Consider the following 21,082-nt stretch of genomic DNA (forward strand, 5'->3'; position numbering starts at 1 on the left):
CTCTTTCTTACTCCTTTGTAAGCTCCCTGCTTCTGTTAACAGCAGGACTGCCCTGAGCAACCCTCTCATCTCAGGTAGCTTGCATTCTGCATACCTAGAGAAATAATATGTTTTTTCTATTTCAGGGGGGTAACTGAAGCCCATTAACTGACAAAGAATTTTTATATCATAGCTCCATGAAGCAATTTTTCTGAGAATTTTAGCTCTGACCCCAACATGTTGGTATTATGTTCTTATGGGGAAAATGAGCCAGATTCTTTGGAATCAGGACTGGTTCAGAAAATATAAAATAGATGCTTGGTCCATCATGAAGCTTGGCCATTTCTTTGGAATCCATGCATGTTTATTCTTTCTCGCCATCCTAAGTCTGGCCTGTCACATTCAGAACTCGTCTGTTTCTGGTCTCTTTCTCTTCCCTTGATTTCCCTGTTGGCAGTCACTCTCTGACTCTCTGTACTAGTGAAAGATGAGACCTAAATGGTACAGGAGACACAGAGGGTCACGGTAGCATCGCTGAATGGTTCACAGAAGTCACTGCCACTAAGTCCCATCTATACCTGAACCAGTCTGTGGTCCACCATCTGACTGCTCACTAACTCATGTCGTTGGCCTGTTGGCCACGCTATTTCCTCTCCCTGGATGGATAGCATTCCTTCAACCACCAATCTATTCAGATCAATTGTTCCTTAAACGGAACCAGCCAGATTTACCTTTTTGAGGGTGCTCCACAGGACAGTGTTGGATAGAGCCTTCCACCCACCCTCAGTACTGGAGATTAAACCCAGGTGTGCTCTACCACTGAGCTATATCCATGGACCTTTTTATTTATTTGCTTTTAAAATTTGAGACAGTCACGGTCTTGCTAAATTACGCAAGCTGGCCTCAAACCGACAAGCCTCTGGCCTTGGCATCCCCAGTAGCTGGGATTCCCCATGTGGGCCCCCAGTCCCAGCCTGGAGATTTTTGTATCTAATATTTCAGGTCTGTTTCCTGCCCTAGATTGCAATCTTTGGATTAGGTATCTGAAGTCTCTTTATTTGTACTGGTACGTTGTTCCTACCCCATCCCAGCCTAGCACAAGGCATGTCTTTGTGAATGGATTGCTTCACATACAAGAGAAATATCTTAAAACATTGATCAATTAAAGAAAAGAATCCATTTGATTTCTTCCAACCTAAAGAAGGGATCCTTTCCCATGGGTTTCTTTCCAAATTTCCATTCCAGACATCGGAGAATAAAAAGAAAAATGATAACATGAAGGAAGGGCTGGAAATAAAGAGAGAAAAGAACAATTAGAAACACAAAAAAGATCATGGTTTAAGTATCAGCGATGAACTAGGAGTTAGTGGACTTTACACAAATGTATTTAGGGAAAGCATTACAAATTTCCAATAGCTAGTAGGTAAATCAGGATGCTATCATATTAATTTTCAATCTTATTTACAAAACCACCAGAAACAATTACAATTATGTGATATTGCTACATCATTTCAATCGAGGTGTTCTCAAAATTTAGAAGTACATTATCTTCTCAGTTCATCCTTGTAAAATAACTTTCCCAGATTTTATAAACATTAAATCTCCATAGACCACAGATATTGTATCTCTGCTTTAATTAAAAAACAAACAAACAAACGAACACTTCAGAGTGTGTTTAAGAATTGAGATTGTTGCGTACAGTAAAAAGCACAATAATTACAAAGGAAGAGTGTGCTCTTACAATTAGGAAGACCAGAAATAGTTCTCCAGTATGTTGTTCATCATCGAAGACAGTAAACATGAAAAGCTGCAAGAGGAAATAAAACCGTTAAAAAGGAAGTTTTTCATTGCATGCATCTTATCCTCATCAATTTGAATCACCCCCAAACAGCCCTGCTAGCATTTTCTCTGATTTTCCAAGGAGTGTCAGGCAAGTGTCCATCCCAAATGGCCTAGTGAGGCCTGACCTCCTTCCTCCTAGGGTCCCTGAGCTTTTGTTTGAAGCAATAGAATGTTTGAAATGAAAATATAAGAACAGACAGCCAATCCCTGATGGCCTGGTGAGGGAATCCGGGGGATCTGAGCCAGCCTCCCAGGACCGAGGCCACACTGTGCCTTTCTATGCCCACTGTTTCTCTCATAGCGTCCCTTCCCTTCTGTTCCCTTCCCACTGAACCTCTTCACTCTTGCACCTTCCTCTCTCCTTTTCGTAGCAGCTGGCCAGAGGAAAAGGGACTGTATTCATATTGGATGCTTCTCTAGAATCCTGAAGGCTCAAGGGTTAGGGGCACTTGACTCACTTGCTTCTAAAGCTGAGCATGCCTGAGAGAATGACCGTGAAGGCTGCTCTCTTTCCAACACTCATCCCCTTCCTCCTGGCCTCTTAACCAGGGCCACATTTTCTATTACAGGTCAGTTGGAACACATCGTCCCATAAAGAGAAAATCACTGGAATCCACGAGCTGGAAAATTTTAAGCTTCCTGCATGATCTGCATGTTGCAGAACCCCAACACAGACTCAGCCTTCACAGCTGGTCATGTGTTTCTCACACTGGGTCAGACAGGGGCATTACTCACATGAAAATATAAGAACAGACAGCCAATCAGTGTGGCTTGTGGTACTAAAAAAATGATGAAAAATAGTGGAACACTTTCAGAGTTTTCCAACACACATATAAGCACAGAGGATACAGTTACCTGGGGAAAACACAAATATGCTTGTTAATCTCTCTGAATCTCAATGTATGTTCCAAATCGAGGAGCAGCTCATCTTAAAGGTATTGCATTCTGAATTTTAACTCCAACCTCATGACCCAAACTGAAATCAACACACATCTCCATTAACATTTTCTCTGAGTGACATAAATAAATTCCTTGGGCCTAGAGCATCATGAATAAGATATGACTGGATAAACTTAGAACCCAATACGCAGAATATTTTCATTACAGAAAAGCAATAAAAAGTTGGCATATAGTGCTTCTTGGGGATAAAACTCAGAACAGTCAATGAGCAATAAACATAGGGAAAAATTGAAATTGATATTTTTACAGGAACAACACCATCAACAATGGAAGGAGACTTCTGGCGACTCTCTCAGTTCGGAAAGGTAAGCATTCACCAACCCGGAGTGGCTTAGGCAAACGTGTAAAACACAAAATTCAGGGACAAGAGAAAGTCACAGGAACATCCCAAGCCCTGGATCTGTCTCCTCCAAAACCTTGCAAGGGCTTCTCAAACCTTTAGCGCTTCTGATTTCTTTGTCTCACAGATCATCATTTTTTGTGGCTGTGAGAATATTTTTCTTTTTCTTTGTGTTAAAGGCACCCATGGCTTCTCACAGCCTAGAGAATAAATTCCTGAGCACATTCTTTAAGGCTAGCCATGTGCAAATTGATACCATGATGAGGACCCCCTGTCCTCCAACTTGAGTCCATGCACAGCCTCACAGATGGTGAGCCATTCCTAGGACAAGCTTGGCTTCTCTCCTGAAGGCCTGCTCACCCATTATCCACTACAGGCATCTCTGTGCTTCCCTCTATGTGTTGAAATCTTGCTCTTCTTGAGGTTTCACTTTCTTATTTGGGGGGTGGGGAGGACTGAGAATTTGATCTCAGGGTCACTTAACCACTGAGCCACATCCCCAGACCTTTTTATTTATTTATTTATTTTATTTTGAGATGGCATCTTGCTAAGTTGCCTAGGGCCTCACTAAGTTGCTGAGGCTGGCCTCAAACTTGTGATCCTCCTGCCTCAGCCTCTTGAGCCACTGGGATTACAGAGGTGTGCTAACATGCCCAGCTAGGTTTCACTTTCTAAAGAAAATCTCTGCTTTCATTTTCATAGGTAACACCCTTCTCTGGTTTCTACAAGCATCTTATCACTCCACTGTGTAACAGACTTTTAAGATAGAATATAACTCTGCAGGCAATCTTTTCTTACCACCCAGTTTTAATAAGTGGCTATTTATTATCTGCCTTTCCTCTGAGAACTCTTTCAGGATGAAACTTATCTATTTAATATCTCTTTTCTTCCCTATTATTAGTCTTCATTTGTGACACACTTTGGTGGAAGTCAGTAGGTACTTATTGAAGTAATAAGTTACTTTTTGTATCCTGAAGTCACAGAAAATTATATTACTCACATGTTACACAAAGTTTCCCTCCTAATTTAGACAAAAGAAGTGTGGTTTTGTGGAATTAATTTTTTCTTAGGCAGTTTGGAGAAAGTACATTCTAGTTTTAACTATGCTAGTAGTGGAATGTGTAATTGCTTAAGTTTGTGAAGGGCTTTGGATTTTCTTGTTTTGCAGTAAAACAAAGATGTAGATAGTCTCCAGACTTCCTTTTAGCTCAAAACTTATAATTCTAGAAACAATTTGGTCACCTTTAAAGAAAGACAAGAATGGAAATGGGATGGGGGAAAGATGCAGATTTTGAAAAGAATCCACATGTGAGGAAAATGTCAACTATTTTAGACTGCGATATTAATTTATTATTCTACTGAGGGTAAAATTTAAAATATTAATTCAAATCATAGGCTAAATATATAAGTGTTCACAAGAAACATACTTACAACATAGAAGCAAAATGACCAAATACCACTATTTTTTTTCCCCTTGCGAAAGGTGAATGAAATCACATATGTCAAGAAGATAAGGGATATGGCATACCCAACAGCACACAGGATCTGAAATCAACAGGAATGTGAAATCAAACACAAATGCAATCTCGGAGGACATTTCGTCTCCACAACATTGTTATGGCACAGGATTTGACAGTCACTGAATCTATGACAACATGCTACCAATAAAAGAGTTTGAATATTCAAATCCCCTAATTAAATAAAAATGCCATTTGCTTTATGGATATCGTCACTTACTTGAATGAAATAATTCACAAGCGTAAATACAGTCTCTTGGGAGTTCAAGACGTAATCCATTAAATACATAAAAAGGAAAAACAGGCAGTACAGCGGCCAGTCCACCAGTGCCTGCCCGAGCCAGTAGGCGGAAGGAAAGAGGCCCGAAATCCGCAGCAGCGACCTCACGCTGTTCTGGTTACGAGAGAGCAAAGACACAAGAGGACCTTTCAGCCTGAGTCTTCAGATAATGCGGGCCAAGTTAGAGACTGTTGAAACAAAACCCTTATTTGTGGTAGCTCTGGATCATGGCTCGTGCAGATTATTTGTGGACACGAATGTCCATCTGCTGCTTTTGAAGGACACTAATAAGGAATACGACAAAGACCTCAGAATAACCGAGGCTAGAGGGCTGCGTGTACGATGGGTGACCTCGTGGCTCAGAGGGCAGGGGGAGGCGGAGTCCATCTGTCTCAGTCGCTTGCTTCCCACCAGGGACTCCTGTTCTGTCCCTCTGTGAAGTTCTGCATAGGTAATACTAGGTAGGATGCAGTATTAAACTACCACAGTTTTCAAACACCCCAGAAAACATTCATAATTAAATGTGACTTGATTAATTACATATACCATATAAGACATTCCCATGTAATATATAATAGTATTAGTATGTTAATTATACATTATACCTAGTAGTATATAATACATATATAATTATAACATATAATGTATACAGCAATATATAATTTCAATATAAATATATAATTACTGTGGACACTATTAATTATAAATTTTATAAAATTCATATATCATATATTGGGTATAAGTTATGTAATTAATATTATTAAGCTATCACCATGTTAATTATCACATATTATTAGTATTGTTACATATCATGCATAATTAAATATATTTTAATTATACATTGTGTATAGTATGCATGCTATACACCATTAAATATAGTATTGTATTTTATATACTTTATATATTTCATATAGAAGTATATAATCACACAAGTCACATGTAATCATGGGTATATAATTACTTTATGCTTTCATCTGAATAAAATAAGTGAGGGTGGTTCTGTCATAGTCGACATTCATATACTCACTACCCATCCAAATACGTATGTATATGTACATAAAAGAGAATCATAAATATAAATATGATTTGTATTTCTTGTTATTCTCTGAAAAAACACATTAAATTATGTATTTTCAAACTACATGACAATTGATGTGATTTTAGCACACTTATACATTGAACTATTCTAGTAATGTGGAATCATTTTTTTTCATTTTAAAAAACATCTAAATTCAGGTGTTGGTGGGCTCTGATTAGTTAGGTGATGCTCCTAACTAATTTGTAATGTGACCTGAAAATTCATATCAAAGTCTCCCAACATCACACAGGTCCATTCAGGTGGGAGAATGGATCAGGACTTGGTGATTGACTAGATACACTGGGACGAGAGGAAGGAAGGATCAACTTGGGTTGCTGGGAGGGTGACAGAGCACCTGGTACTTCTGTTGAAGAACACAGAAAATAGGAAGGGGTGATGTGTTTAAGAAAATCCCAAATTCAGTTTTGCAAGCATGAAATTTGATACTTCTCTGATACTTACAAAGGAAATGCTGAGAGGGAATCTAGAGTCACATTGAAGGTCAAAATAGAGGTCAAATTAGAGATGGTTCATGGAGTCCAATCTGTGAGTGAGCAGCAGAGAGGGAGGATCCGAAACCCTAATGGTAGATGAGCTTAGCTGGGAGACAATAGCATTGATCATGAGAAGGATGCCCCAAGCTGAGAGCTGAGGATTTCCCAACTTATAAGAGGGGTAAAAACCTCCGAAGAAACAGGGAAATGACAGACAAGGTCTTAGGATAAAGACGGTGAAATTGTGGTACAGCCAAAGAAAGTTCGTTCTGGCGGTTTCCTTAGGAGAAGTCTTAAAGTCTGGACAATATTAACTCCAGAGTGACTGACTATCAGTGACTATCAGTATCTGTCACATCTGGGAACAGCATCTCTTAGGATTCCTGCAGATTCTGCCCTTGAAAGGGAACAGTACTTGGGGCATGTTCTCTTTTCCTGGGCAACGGAACTAGTTTGGGAGAGGCAGGAAGTGAAGCAGAGGAAGGTGAGGAAACAGGGATACTTCTGCAAGGTCTCATGGATTTTATATAATAGAGTAACAAAAATGGAATGTTACAATATATTCTATTGCAATCTGTGACTAAACTAATGAGCGTAGCCTGAGATGGTCATATAAACGTGCCACCCTATGACTGCCCTTCAAGACTTGACTACTGAATCAGAATCTTCATTTTAGCAGGATGCTCTGGTGATTTGTAGACACATAAACTATTCATTTGGGTGAATGAAAAACTGTGAATCAGAATTTACAAATTGTCAGCTCAACACTGGAGTTTAACTTTTTAAAGTCTGAGTTTTCCAACATGTCATTTCCTTCTACTTCAACATTGACTTTCCAGTTAACTTTTTTGAAGTATAGTTTTCAAACAAGAATAAGTACCCATAATAAATATGCAGCTGCATGAGGCTTGATGAATGCATATATTCATTCACCACAACCATCAAGGCCTGGAGCATTTCCACTATTCTCCCAAATTTCTTGTGCTCCTTTCAAAAGCCTTTACTACTGGTTACAAAAAGATCCCTAAACAAAGCAAAAAACAAACAAACAAAAAACCCACAAACATGCCTTTAGTCACTATAGGTTAGTTTTACCTAAGAATTTCACTTAAATGAAATCTTTTAGTATTTTTTCTTTTGCGTCTGTCTTCATTCTTGGTTCTGAGATTCCTCCACACCAATGGATTTATTATTTTCTATTCTTTTACATTGCTGAGTAATATTCTATCATATGGCCATACCAGAATTTACCAGTTCACATCTTGATGGAACAGTTGTGTTTTTTAAAGTTGTTGACTAGTATGAATAAAGCTTCTGTTCAAGTCAATGTGACTTTCTTTTTTTTTTTTTCTTTTTTCTTTTTTTCCAGTACTGGGAGATTGAACCCAGGAGCTCTTAGCCACTGAGCCACATCCTCCTAGCCCCTTTGATATTTTATTTTGAGACAGGATCTCACTAAGTTGCTGAGTCTGGCTTTGAACTTGTGATTCTGCTGCCTCAGTCTCCCATGCTGCTGGGATTATAGGTGTGCACCAACACACCTGGCTTTTATTTCTTGAATACTCAGGAGAAGAGTTGAGGAGTTGCAGCAGGAGGTGTATTTTTAACTTTACAAGAAACAGTCAAATTGCTTTGCAAAGTGATGGTCACCAGCTGTGCATGAGAGGTACTAGTTTCACCACTCCTCAAAAACTTGATTTCTCCAGTCATTTCAACAATATTCATGTTATGTAGAAGTATCTTGTTGGGGTAACTTTCTCATTACTCATGGTTTTAGCTATCATTTCATGGCAGTATTTTCCATCTGTCTGTCTTTGGTGAAGTATCTGTTTAAATATTTTGCCCATTTTTAAAATTGACTTATGTTCACTACTGAGGTATCAGTTCATTACGTATTTTTGATAAAATCTTTTGTCAGATACATAAGTAGTATGGACATTTTTCTATCAACCTGTGACTTGACTTTTTTTTTCTTTATTGGTGTTTATACAAGGAGAAGAAGCTACTTTTACTTTGATGAAGTTCAAGATTATCTCTTTTTTTCCCCTTTTATAGTCTATAGTACCTCTTTCTCATCTAAGAAATATTTGCCTACCCCAAGGTCTATGATTCATTGCAAATTAATTTTGTGTCTGGTGTGAGGTTTGTGCTAAGATCACTTTTTTTTTTTCTCATAATGGTATCAAGCTGTCCCATCCCAATTTGCTAAAAAGTCTAGCCTTAACCCCGAGGGAGATAGGGACCGGCTTAAGCAGCCAGGACAAGAAGATGAGTAAGGAGGTCTGGGCCAGGGCCAGAAAAAAGGAACATGGAGAGGGTCTTCCAAGGAGGCCAACTTCCTGCTTGACAAAAGTGCGTGTGGACACAAGCGGGGGACCCAATCAGACAGACACTTCTATACTTGTGTCCCTAAGCATGGGATCCAATAGAAAAACTAAAACAGACACATAAACAGAGGGGGCACCAATGAATGACAGCAAGGGGCATGTGGACAGGGGAGGAGACAAGGAGGAAATTCCAGAGACCATGAAAAGAACAACCCAAATCTCCTCCACTGGACTCCTGGCTCAGGGGCCCCTTCTCCTTGAAGAAGTCTGTCTCTGTAGCTTTTGCAATAAACCTGCCGCTTGCTTGCTATCTCTGTGTCCTGTTCTTCAATTCTTTGCTGAACGGAGACAATAAACCCAACACCCCTAGAGGGTAACAGCCTCAGGTGAGCTTCTGGGCAGTTTTACTGAAATCAGCGGATGATATTATATGTGTGCATTTATTTTTGAAATGATTATTCCATTTCAGATACCTGTGAGATTATTCTTAACACAACCTGTTCTTAATGACTGTAACTTTGTAATGAGACTTAAAAGTCAGAAGCTCAAATGTTCTAACTTTTGTTTTTTCTTTTCCAAAGTTATTTTGTCTATTCAAGGTTCTTTGTATATCTTTAGAAATTTTAGAATCATTCTCTATTATCCATTTATTTATATATACTTATATTTCCACTTATGAAACTTCCTATTATTTTAATTCAGTAGAATTTATGCCTGAATTGAATGCTCAATTATATATGCATAGGTATCTTCATGGAAAATCTTATATTACCATTATCTGCTAATTAAACAATTTAGTGGGAAATTTCATTACTCATTGTTACCTTGTAATCATCAATGCTGCTCATGGCAATGTAAGGAGGGCAGCTGGATGCCAAAACCAGCCAGAATAAGGTGTATCCCAGGATTTCAAATGGATTATCCCATATTCTCTGGAAAAGCAAAGAGCACAATGAACTGAAGTAGGGATTTCTAAGTTCATTTTCTGCAATAAAATTTCAAACATTAATCAATGTTAATGTTTTTATGGAATCCTGCTGCAGGTTCCTATTGAGATTCTCAGTCCTTTCATTATTATTATAGCTTTGAAGCTTCACTTTTAATCTTTTGACTTTATACTCAAATTTACAGGTAAGGAAATCAATTCAAAGAACATGCACATGTTAATCATATCCCACAGTTGGAAAGTAGTAGCAGCAAACCTCTCCTTAACCCTCTCCTTACCTTAGCATTCTAAACTTTATTCTGATGCTAAGTAATAAGTGATAATTCAGAGTCAACACTTGGAATTTTCTAATAGGTCTTATTTAGAATGTGATAGCCTACCTAAATCAAATACCATATTTCTTAGCCAGTGAGAAGTCATCCCAGTAACATCGAGAGACCAGATCAATCTTGGTTGAGGATTCACAAGTAGAGGTGAAGTACGAGAAAGGAGAATGAAAGCATGGGAGAAAATTTATTGCTGTTCCTGATCGTGACCCTCTTTAAGGATGGAATAATTGCGACCTGTCTTGGAAGTCAATGCAGGGGTAATAACCACATCCCGGTTATCTTCAGCTGGAGCCTCAGAATGACTCTTGCTAACCACAAAATCAATCATGACAGTGACATTCACTGTCATGCTCCTGGTGCACACAGAGTGTGGGCCCCTTCAGGCTTCAGTGTGAAACCATTGACTCTGGGTGGGACGGGGCATGGCAGTCTGAAACTCCAGGTAGCTCCTACTTTGGGGACAACGAGAAGGTAAATTTGAACAACCAATAAAACGAGTTGCTGGAGATAGAGTTTAAAGTAAATCTGTGGGGTACATAAATACAAGATGAACTAGCCGGCTGGTATTAGACTCAGTCTAGTTAAAATAGGATTCCCCTAGAGAGGGAATTTACTAAATTAGGTATCCTGCTTTAAGAAAGTTGAGAAGACCTTCGCAGTTATTGATGGTTAAATGAACTGTTAGGTGCAGGACAGGCTGAGTAAGCTGTCTGCAGGGCATGCCAAACAAAGTTAGCTGCAGGATGACCTGGCCACTCAAACCCTCTGTCTGGTTCTTTATCAACTATTTGCTTCAAGTCCAAACGCCCAAGCCCCCGCTCAAGGCTGAACACTCAACCCCCTGCTCAAAGCCGAACACTTAACCCCCCTTGTGCCAACAAGGCAGCTTGCAGACCCAAAGACCTCATTAGATTTGGGCTATAAAAACTCCCTCCTGCCGGGCCTCTCTCTCTCTTGTTCTCTCTCTTGCTTTCTCTATCTCTCTCTTGCATGCGCTTCCTCTCTCTCTCTCTCTCTCTTTCTCTCTTTCTTTCTTTCCTCCTCTGTTGCACTGCTGCAATAAAGATCTCTTGGTCGCTCCGAGTGTTGAGGTCACTTTTCTTTCATGAACCATCACAGCACACATTCTAAGATTAATTAATGCTCAATGTGTGACTAAAACCTTTGGCTTTAATTATTAAATTCCTTAAGCACCTTTAATGAAAGACATCTTTATTTCCTGAGCATATAATGAGATGGTATGAGAAGGTGACACAAAATTTTTTGTTGGGCATATGAAAATAATGGTGGATATGTGGTTCATTCTGTATAAAAATGTGTAAAGGATCAATGTCCATCTATATTATCATAGAACTCTAGAGTTGTGTGAGATGGAAACAATTTGAGGACCACTTGCATCCATTTGTGTCTTTAACAAATAAGTTATTTAGTGCTTATTATGTTCTACACCTTTTCCTAAGTACAAGATATTGATACACATGTGTTTAAGAAATACAGGATCCCTGTATCTCCAAAGGGGTGAAATTATTTATGAAGTAAACAAATCATTATAAGCTATCATAGTTACTCTGTTTTCCCAACTTAACGGGCTGTGTGCATTCCAGTCTCCTGGGCCTTTGTTTAGAAACAGGAATTTTTTCATCCCGTATTTGGGAAAGCTCGCCTAGTAGGTCTAAGGAAGGCCAAAAGAATGAATACTTTGGACAAGAACCTGGCCTACTTCTAACGTCAACAGTGTGCAATTCCAGGCTTAACTTTGTCCTGAATTTTCTTCTTTTGTAGCATTTCTTAAAGTTGTGAAAACGTCACCCTTCTTCCTTCCTGCCTGCCATCCTGTCTGCTTTCCTCTAGTACCTCCTCGTTTTTCTGGTTCATTAATTTTTTTTGCTAGTCACAGTGCCACACAATTTCACTTTTTTGTGGTTTCATCTTTTTCTTTGGAAAATGTCTTGTTAGTTCTACTTTGCATTTTAAAAACATTTGAAACTCTAAAAAAGTAGATTGAATTTTCCAGAGCTGCAGAAACAGCATGAATCCAAATGTTAATGTATACCAGTGTGGTTCACTCACCAAGAATTAGATGCCAGCTCTGAAAAGCACGATCTGGGAGGAGAGTCCGTAAGAGTTATACTCACCCTCAAAAATGTGCTCCACTCAGTTTGAATATGTGCTGATGGTGTAACCATTCCAAGTAGCCCATTACTAACAACATCCATGAGAACTGGGAAGCAATTCAGTCTTTTGGTATTGCATGCTAATAAAAAGTCGTATTTCTAAAACACAGACAAGTTTATGAATCAGCAAAGATCTTTGTGGTTTTTTTCTTCCCCCATAGAAGCCAAAATTTAATACTTTCATTTGAGATCACTTTTCAAAATTTTGGGGTTTTTTTTGTTGTTTGTTTGTTTCTGTTTTTTTTTTTCTCAGTGCTGGGATAGAGCCCAGGGCTTCACACATGCTAGACAAACGCTCTACCACTCAGTCACATTTTCAGCCCCAAGATTATGTTTTTAATGTGGTGCCAAATAATTTTTTAAAATTCACAAACACTTTGTAAACAAAAAATACTGTGGAAATAAAAACAAATACTAGTATAAAAGAAAACATGTATATAGTAAACAAACAAACAAACAAACAAACCATGCATTTGATTTTCAGGACACTAGTGTCTTGCTTAGGGATAGAATCAGGTTTTGGGTGTTTATTGTTTAGAATGAATCAGAAGTTCCAGATATATGTATTAGAAAGCTCCTTGAGATAAACTACAGATTCTTTCACATAAATGTACACTTGACAAGGGGTATTTTTACACTATGAATGTTGCTAATATACACAGTTTGTATTGGTAAATAGTGATAGATATATAAATTTATCATGTATTATACCAAGGAATGCAATTTGCCAAGTAAATGAAACAGTACTTGTTTTTCATTTTTGCTTTTTAAATTGGAGGCTGGAGTACATTCATATTATGTTATCTTCCCACACCTTTGGTAAAATTACTAAATGTAGACCAGCATACCTTTTCATTATGAAATACTATAATGGCTCCATTATAAGAAGGGTCATCTATACCATTTCTAGTTCCAGCTGCATCTACTTCCACAGCTATGCTCTGGCGCTCCACGGCATGGACAAACTCATCAATGCTCGCCCCTGAGATGTAATTTAACAGATATTTACAAACTTAAAAAAATTAATCTCAATTTGTGTAGTTATGTTACAATGTCTTTTAATGTCACTTACTATAACATGGACCGTGAGGATATTTTCCACCTGGTAACATGCCTGCTTCTGTGAAGTAAGAATCTATGCATTTCTCAAGGAGTTCACTTTGTATGAGTATTTGCTTGTGCTTAGATAATGCACAAATCTTTAAAAATACCACATGGTTTTTGAAATTGTTTTTGTTTTCTCCTAGAATCTTGGGATGGAGGTTTTAGTGACAGATAATTCCTACTAACTAATTAACCATCAAATTTACTAAAGCTCACTTTACTACTGAGTAAGATAGATTAATTAATTAATTAATTAATTATTTGAAATCCAATAAGATTATTAATTGGATTTCAAAATGCCTCTTGATAACAGGAAAGCAACCTGTTGAATGGTGATTATATGAAAGACTCCACAGCCCTCTCCTGCAGAAGAATGACTAATAACTATAAAAATTACTCAAAAGAAAAACCCAACTAGTAAAAAAATCTCTGGAAACTGTCCCAAGGGTATATAGAAAATGAAGAAATATTTATTCAAGCAAATCTGCTAAAATTTAGTAAGAACTCTTTCTGAACAGGTCAGTAAGCACACGAAGAGATGTTCAACACCAGGAGCCTTAGCAAAACACCGATACAACCCACAGGGTATCGCTAGACACTCTGTGATGGGTGGAATAAAAAGACAGGAAACAATGAATGTCGGCAAGCCTATGCGGAAATTAGAACCCTGGTGTGAATATAAAGTTTTTCACTTTGAAAAATAGTTTGGACATCCTTAAAGTTACATCATCTTGTAACCCAACAATTGTATTCCTAGGATGATCCCCCCCCAAAATGAATACTTATGTTCACACAAAGAATGTACAGATTAACATTTTTAAAAGCAATATTTATATAACTAATTAATGGGGGAAATTATCCATCTGTGATGGGTGACTAATAAAATGTGGAGTCTCCCTCCTACAGAATATTATTTAACAATTTAAGACTAAAGTATTAATCCATGGATCCATACTACATTTGAAACACATCATTACCTGTGTTATTGATGATCAATAATCGAGTGAGAGGGTCCCGTGGCTGTTGTCCAGGAGCCAGGAAGTACAGATGAGGAGACAGTTCTAAAGTGTAACTGTTTTGATGAACTTTCACCAAGATATACTCCAAAAAAAGAGGGGAAAATCCAACCACCAGAATCAACAACCTGTATGGGATAAAACTGCCAATGTGAATCAATGCACCATCATTTCCTAATTTTTAGAAGGGTCTGAGCAGATTGCAATGTACTGAGGTCAAGAAATTGTGAAAATTAAACACAGCTCTCTGCTCATTTCTTGAGTATTTTGTCCTTTTTCCTCCTAAATTGGAGGGGAGAAACTGTAGATTTATCCTTCCCTTCCCTTGCTCTGGCCTTTGGGCAGCCCATACCCCTCCGTGGGATGTGTCCTGTCCCTCATGCTCAGATCCTGCCTGCCTCCCATGCTCCAGAGCGATGCTCTGCCCTCTACCAGCCATTCCTCAACACCTTGCCCATGACTTTCTTCATGTCCACTCCTCTTCTTATACTTGGGAGTGATGTGATTTCTTTAGTTTCCAGGCTCAAATCTTTAATTATATTTTAGTCTTTATTTTCCTACATTCTCCATTCAGATAAATCGAAATATCTTCTTATACGGCCATTCTGTTTCTTCAAAACCTTTCCCCATCCTTAATTTATAATAACATTTTGTCTGAAGTCAGCAAAATGATGGGCATCTCTTTATACTTCACTCTCTCTAGACTGGTATGTAGTGTTTCCAGTTTAATAGGGAAGGTTTATTCTTAAATCTTGCTCAAATTCTCATTACTTATTTCTTTAGCAAATATTTACTGAGATTCAATTGTGTGGCAGGCTACCGACCTCCTTATTCCTAAAGCAAAATACAGTGTTCAGAGACACAGCATTGATTGACAGCCGAGGTACAATGGGTGTTAAGGTACAAAAGGAGATGATGTGAGTTTGGGAGCAGGGACCGTGTCTTCTGTGCACAGAGTTGGGAAGGAGAGTGAACTGCTTATACCGACTGGAGGGGAATCTCGACATCTAGGGAAGAATGAGTAGGATAACCACTAAGATAGATCCTGGGAAAGAGGACCACTTCCTAACACGTCTGCCACCTGTCATAGTGCAGAATTTGAGTGAGAAGAAATATTACAGGGAAGTTCACAGCATTCCAACTTTTCCTCTAGAATTGTCTCTGGACCTGTTAGTCCCCTAATAGAAAACCACTAGACCACTGACTAAATAAATATTATACTTTTTCCAGTTTTGTAGACACAGGAAATTAAAAAAAAAATTTCCCTCTTATTTTTACTCCTTAGTTATTTTCCACACATCAGCTAAAGGGAAAACTCTGCGGCACTCTGATACTCACAGTGATAGAAGAGCTTTTCTTTCATGCTTCAACTTTAGCAAACGAACCTTTGCAATTGCACAGATCTGTCCACCCCAGAGAGCCACGCCCCCTACTGTCTTTCTCATCTCCATAAGTGAGGAGAGAATTTGTTCCATCTCAACAAGTCTTTCTGTGTCCCCACCTCTTTCCCCTTGTGCTTCTCCTAGAATGTTGACACCTGCAAACCACACAAGAAACAATTTATTAAATCCCACTTCAGATGTGTAATATTGAGCCTACGGCATGAGCTTGGTTGACGGTAGTTCGAGTCTTTTCCTGTAGACATGGCCTTCCTGGCTGCTGCCTTGAGCTAGGGAAATATTTACAAGATTTGTTTTTTGAACAAAAAGAGGAGTGGAAAGAAGCTCCTAGATAATTCGAATATGCACTGTACATTCGAGAGATGAGATTAAAAATGCAAGGTCATTTTAGTGCCTCGTGTAATTTGCAAATTTAGTAAAGAAAGCAATCTTCTGTGTGTTCACTTAGAGAAGCAAGCTACAGATTGACATGCTACACACAGGGAGTGAACCATGAATGATAAGTTATCCGCCTGGGGGTCAATTATAAATCGTCATTACTGGAGAGATTTAAAATGTGCACAGTGTTTGAGGCTGCACTCTTCTACCCTTTGCACATTCTCTGCTATCTCTAGGTCCCCAGGAGGCTGCCCACTGTACAATGCTAAAATAAACCCGACTCAAAGCCCCAGAAATGCACAGAAAAATTCACACTCTGACATAAAGATCTTGAACAAGATAGCGGTGAGAAGCACATTAAAAGAATCGTTTTAAATAATAGATATTTGTCATTTTTAATCCATTAGAAAGATGAGGGCATCATAAAAACTAAAAGGATTAACTTTCATTAAAAGAGAAGCTATTTCATTCATAGGGGAGAAGATTCCTGTGTCTGCATTCATCCCTAGGGACAGGGCAGAAGGAGAGCCCACCAAAGGCATGGACAAAGGGCCAACAGCAGGATGAAACAAACCCTTATGGTCACATTTGGGCTACCGTACCCATCTAGAATCACGTGGTGCCCAAGTCACAAAATGAGTCCACACTCTCTACCAATTCTTTCAAGGGGGCCCGTCACCAAGTGCATGCGAACAGTGCACCAGAGGTTGGGGCAGAAGGAAAAACAGAGAGAGCCACATGGAGGTGTCCAGGGTCTCCTGCAAGACATGAAGGCAAGTGGGGCTCTCTGTGTGAATTATAGCGTCCACCAAGAGCCAGCCCACAGAAGGGGTAACTGAGGACACATGGGCCTCTGCTGGGTATAGCGCTGGCCACTTCAGTGGCCATGCTGAAGTCTGCGTAGAGGGTGGTAAGGTGGAGGGAGAGCTGGGGCAAAGTTTGATTTAAGTGGAGTGTAGGGCTCAGTACCCAGTGGTCAAATAAACCAATAAATTTTTAAAATGCAATAAAATAGGGTGGCAGGCACAAAGTCAAGGAAATTTCTGCTGCTGGAGGATTTGGGGGGGGAGCTGAGAACAGTCAGGACCCCTGTTCTGAAAAAGGGCAGATGCACTCTTGGAGCTTCGTAGCCTAACAGCCATTAAAAAGAGGATGTGTGCTTTTCCCTACTTCCCTACCCTAACTTGGAGGTTGTCAGATTCCAAAAGCTTGGTATATGCCTTGCTCACTCACCCTTAAACATTTTCAGCTTCAAAAACCAGGTGCATCAGTAAAGCCAGTGATAAACAACCCAAAGGACAAAACCGTTGAGGAGACGCCAAAGTAGGAAGTTCCCGGGCCCTGAACCTGTTATTTGCATGATTTGTCTTCTCTTAAAAGCTACAGGGACTCATCCTTACCACAGGCAAACGCAGCATCATTAGGAGAGAGGTGATTTTGACTCCAGGACAAGGAAAAACACCTTTAGAAGGCACCCAAAGGCAATTAATATGGCTAAACTCTAGCCCACCCCTGCAAGCAACCCTTTCCCATGAATAACACTCAGCCTCTCCCTTTGTCAAGAGCCAGCCCCACAATCCTGATTTCCACACTGCTCTCTGGCTCTGCCTCCTTTCTCCGAATTCCCAGCAAAAGCCTCACCTGTGTGTTTGCATCCATGTGATTCGATTTCACTCTCACCCACACTAACTCAGAGATTCCTGTAGGTCTGTAGGTCGCAGAGAGATCTGAAGAGTTTAGCATCAATGCTGTAACTCAAGGTCATGCCGAAGGGAAAGATTTGATTTGACCTTCAAATCATGTGGAAGTGGGAAAGGAGGAAAAGCTGTCCAAAAGTCCACATACTTGCCAAATACAGATCAGGTTAATCTAGTGATCTGTATCAGCATCCTGACAGAAAAAAGAGTCAACTCATTTTCTGGGCATTGCTTTCTTCAGTCTTTACTGTTTTGTTGTGTTTATTATTATTTTTTTAATATGTCGATGACATAAGAAAAAATATAAGATATGAGAAGAAGCAGGAAATGTGACCGAGAGAGAAAAGAAGAACAGTCAAAATCATTATTGATGTGGGTCATCAGTGATTGTGGTCCAAATGTTGGGTTTAACACACATGGGTTTAAAAATATTTATGATTTATTCCAAGATCCACTGGAAAATATGAAGGATATCAGTGAGCCAATAAGTAAGTTCAGTAGAGAATCTGAAACTGTTAAAATATGAACAAATGGAAACATTCTGTTAAAAGATACAGTATCAGGAATAGAGAGTTTAATAGTTGGGCTTCAGAACAGTCTGAACAGAAGACAGCTGTGATTTTGAAGACAGGCAAACCTACATTGTCCAATTACTTTCCTTTTTATTTTTTAGACATTGTCCAATTTCTAACACAAAGAAAAACAAAGATTGGAAAACCTAACTGGGGAATCTAATGCCTGTGGGGCAGCACCAGATGTCTAAGATTTTTTTTTGCTCAGTATAAATTGCACCCACAGATCCAAAGAATTCAAAAGTCCCAAATAAGAACTGATAGAAGGTGCTGTTTAAGCTGATCATAAATTATACTAGATAAAATATCAGGAGGGAAGAGTTAGGAGCCCAATAGAGATATAATGTATGGGCAAATAAAAGAGAACATTAAAATCGTTTATATTCTCTCTCTCTCTCTCTCTCTCTGACTCATTTCTATCAATCAATCATCTATCTGTAGCTCTTCAGTTAAAGATACTGATTTACAGATATATAAGTGTATGTGACTTGGGTGAGAGTTTAATAATAATAACTGAGAAGCACATATAATTACAACGCATGATAGGAAATATCAAAAAGGAAAAGGGAGGAGATAAGTGTGTTCATTTAAAGGTAGTTGTATTTTGTGTGAACCAGTATAGCAACGCTGGAGTATAGTATATAAATAAACTTTTCTAGTGACCATGAAAAATAACACACCAAAAAAACCACAGCTAAAAAGGAAATAAGGAAGCAAGTTATTTACTACTAATAAAAAATCATGGCAGGAAGGAATAAAAAAGCAAAGACTAGAAGGGACCAATATGATAGATATAAACATAAACATAGCAATAATCACATTAAAAGAAATAAGAAATAAAATCAGGGATGTAGAAGAAGGGGATGGGGGGAGGGAGGAGGGACAGGATAAAGGTAAAACAGTGGAATGAATTTGACTTGACTTTCCAAGGTACATATGTGAGGATACTACAGTGAATCTCACATTATGTGTATCTACAAGACACTAATTTTATAAAAAGCATAAACAGGAAGATCAGTAAAATAGAGGAAAGGGAATAGGTGCAAGGGCTTTTTAAAGTGACCATGTATGACAACCTTGTCTCATCAAATTGAACACATCATTAAAGATGCAAACATTATAAAAGAGAGCCCAATAAAATTTTTAGAGTTGAAAATTGTACCAACTGAAAGTGAAAAATTCACCGGCAGAACTTAACATATTTCAGCAAATAGAACAATCGGTGAACATGACAGAAGTAAAATTGAGATTAGTCAGGGTAAGGAACATAAAGTAAAAGGAACAAAGAAAATGAAGAGTCCCAGAGAAATGTAGGATGTTACCAAGTCACAAATAAACAATGGCAGTGTCCGAAGGAAAGGAGAGGAAGGAAAGAAATGAGGCTAAAAACTTCCCCAATTGGATGAAAAACACTAATTTCCATATCCAAGTGTTTTGGTTTAGATGTGAGGAGTCCCCCAAAAGCTTACGTGTGCGACAATGCAAGGTTTGGAGGTGAAATGATTGTGTTATAGTCTTAACCTAATCAGTGGATTGATCCCTGATGGGATTCACTGAGTGGTGACTGGAGGCAGGTGAGGTGTGGCTGGAGGAAGAGGTTCACTGGGTGTGTGGAAGAGGTTCACTGGGTGTGTGGTTATAATGTATATATTTGTGTCTGGCAAGTGGAGGCCTCTCTCTCTCTGCTTTCTGATTATTATGTGAACTGGTTCCCTCTGCCATACCTTGAGTCCTGAAGAATGGAGCCAGCCACTGATGCACTGAGACCTCTGAAACTGTGAGCCCCTAAATAAATCTTTCTCCTCTACAGTTGTTCTGGTTGGGTCTTTTAGTCACAAAAGCAAAAAAAAAAAAAAAAAGCTGACTAAAACACCAAGATGCCCAACCTACCCCATGTAGGATAAATGTAAAGCTCTAAAGACATGAACAAGCTGTCCAAAGCTAGTCAGAAAAGAGAATATTGAAAGCAGCAAGAGAAAATGGCTCATCATAACAAGACATCCTCAATAAGTTTAAGAGCTGACTTCTCAGAAACCCTGGAGGCCAGCACACAGCAGAATGATGCAGAGTGTGCAGACAAGAAGATAAGAAGGTTCTATCTGAAATTGATCTTGGGATGTGAGGAGGGCAATGACCCTTGGATGCAGGAAAACGAGCTATGCAATCAGTCAAGGCAATATTGACAGAGGACACAGCTCATCTTTGCATAAGCCTATCTGAGAAATGCGTTAGTCATGGAAACCAACGTTTCGCAATCACATCTTTGGAACAGGGTCTTCTCGAGCTATGAACTGCACTGCATGAGTATTTTCACACAAAATTTTCATGCATTTTATTTACCTGATTCATCGAGCGCTGATTTTCCTTCTAGCTTCGGGAACACTTCATTCAAAGTTGTCATGGAAACACCATAATTCTCAATTCCTAGGCCAGGATTGCTATCAAGATTGGTGTAAAGTTCTAAAGAAAACAATCAGAGCAGTGAATCAAAACAGCAAAAGCCATGAGCAAACTAAGGACATCTTTCCAAATTAAATAAATAAATTATATGAAGTTATGCTTAAGATTTGTCTAAGATTTTTAAAATTAACATTTCATAATAAATAATCTTATTCTTCAATCTATGTATTTTCTATTTCACCCAAATAT

The 21,082-nt window shown here is 38.8% G+C and overlaps 1 protein-coding gene across 1 annotated transcript in view; it reads right to left on the reverse strand.

Annotated features, from left to right (window-relative positions):
• The window catches only part of Abca8 (ATP binding cassette subfamily A member 8), a 59,325-nt gene that overhangs the window by 11,559 nt on the left and 26,684 nt on the right, over positions 1–21,082 (reverse strand). Inside the window, 11 exon segments of the mRNA XM_048798189.1 lie at positions 1,175–1,266; positions 1,721–1,786; positions 2,557–2,676; positions 4,553–4,666; positions 4,859–5,032; positions 9,642–9,749; positions 12,228–12,365; positions 13,115–13,248; positions 14,348–14,514; positions 15,725–15,923; positions 20,774–20,893. Of these exon segments, the coding sequence (XP_048654146.1) occupies positions 1,175–1,266; positions 1,721–1,786; positions 2,557–2,676; positions 4,553–4,666; positions 4,859–5,032; positions 9,642–9,749; positions 12,228–12,365; positions 13,115–13,248; positions 14,348–14,514; positions 15,725–15,923; positions 20,774–20,893 (1,432 nt within the window).

This window comes from Marmota marmota, unplaced genomic scaffold (genome assembly GCF_001458135.2).
Source record: "Marmota marmota marmota unplaced genomic scaffold, marMar, whole genome shotgun sequence".
In the NCBI taxonomy this organism is placed as follows: domain Eukaryota; kingdom Metazoa; phylum Chordata; class Mammalia; order Rodentia; family Sciuridae; genus Marmota; species Marmota marmota.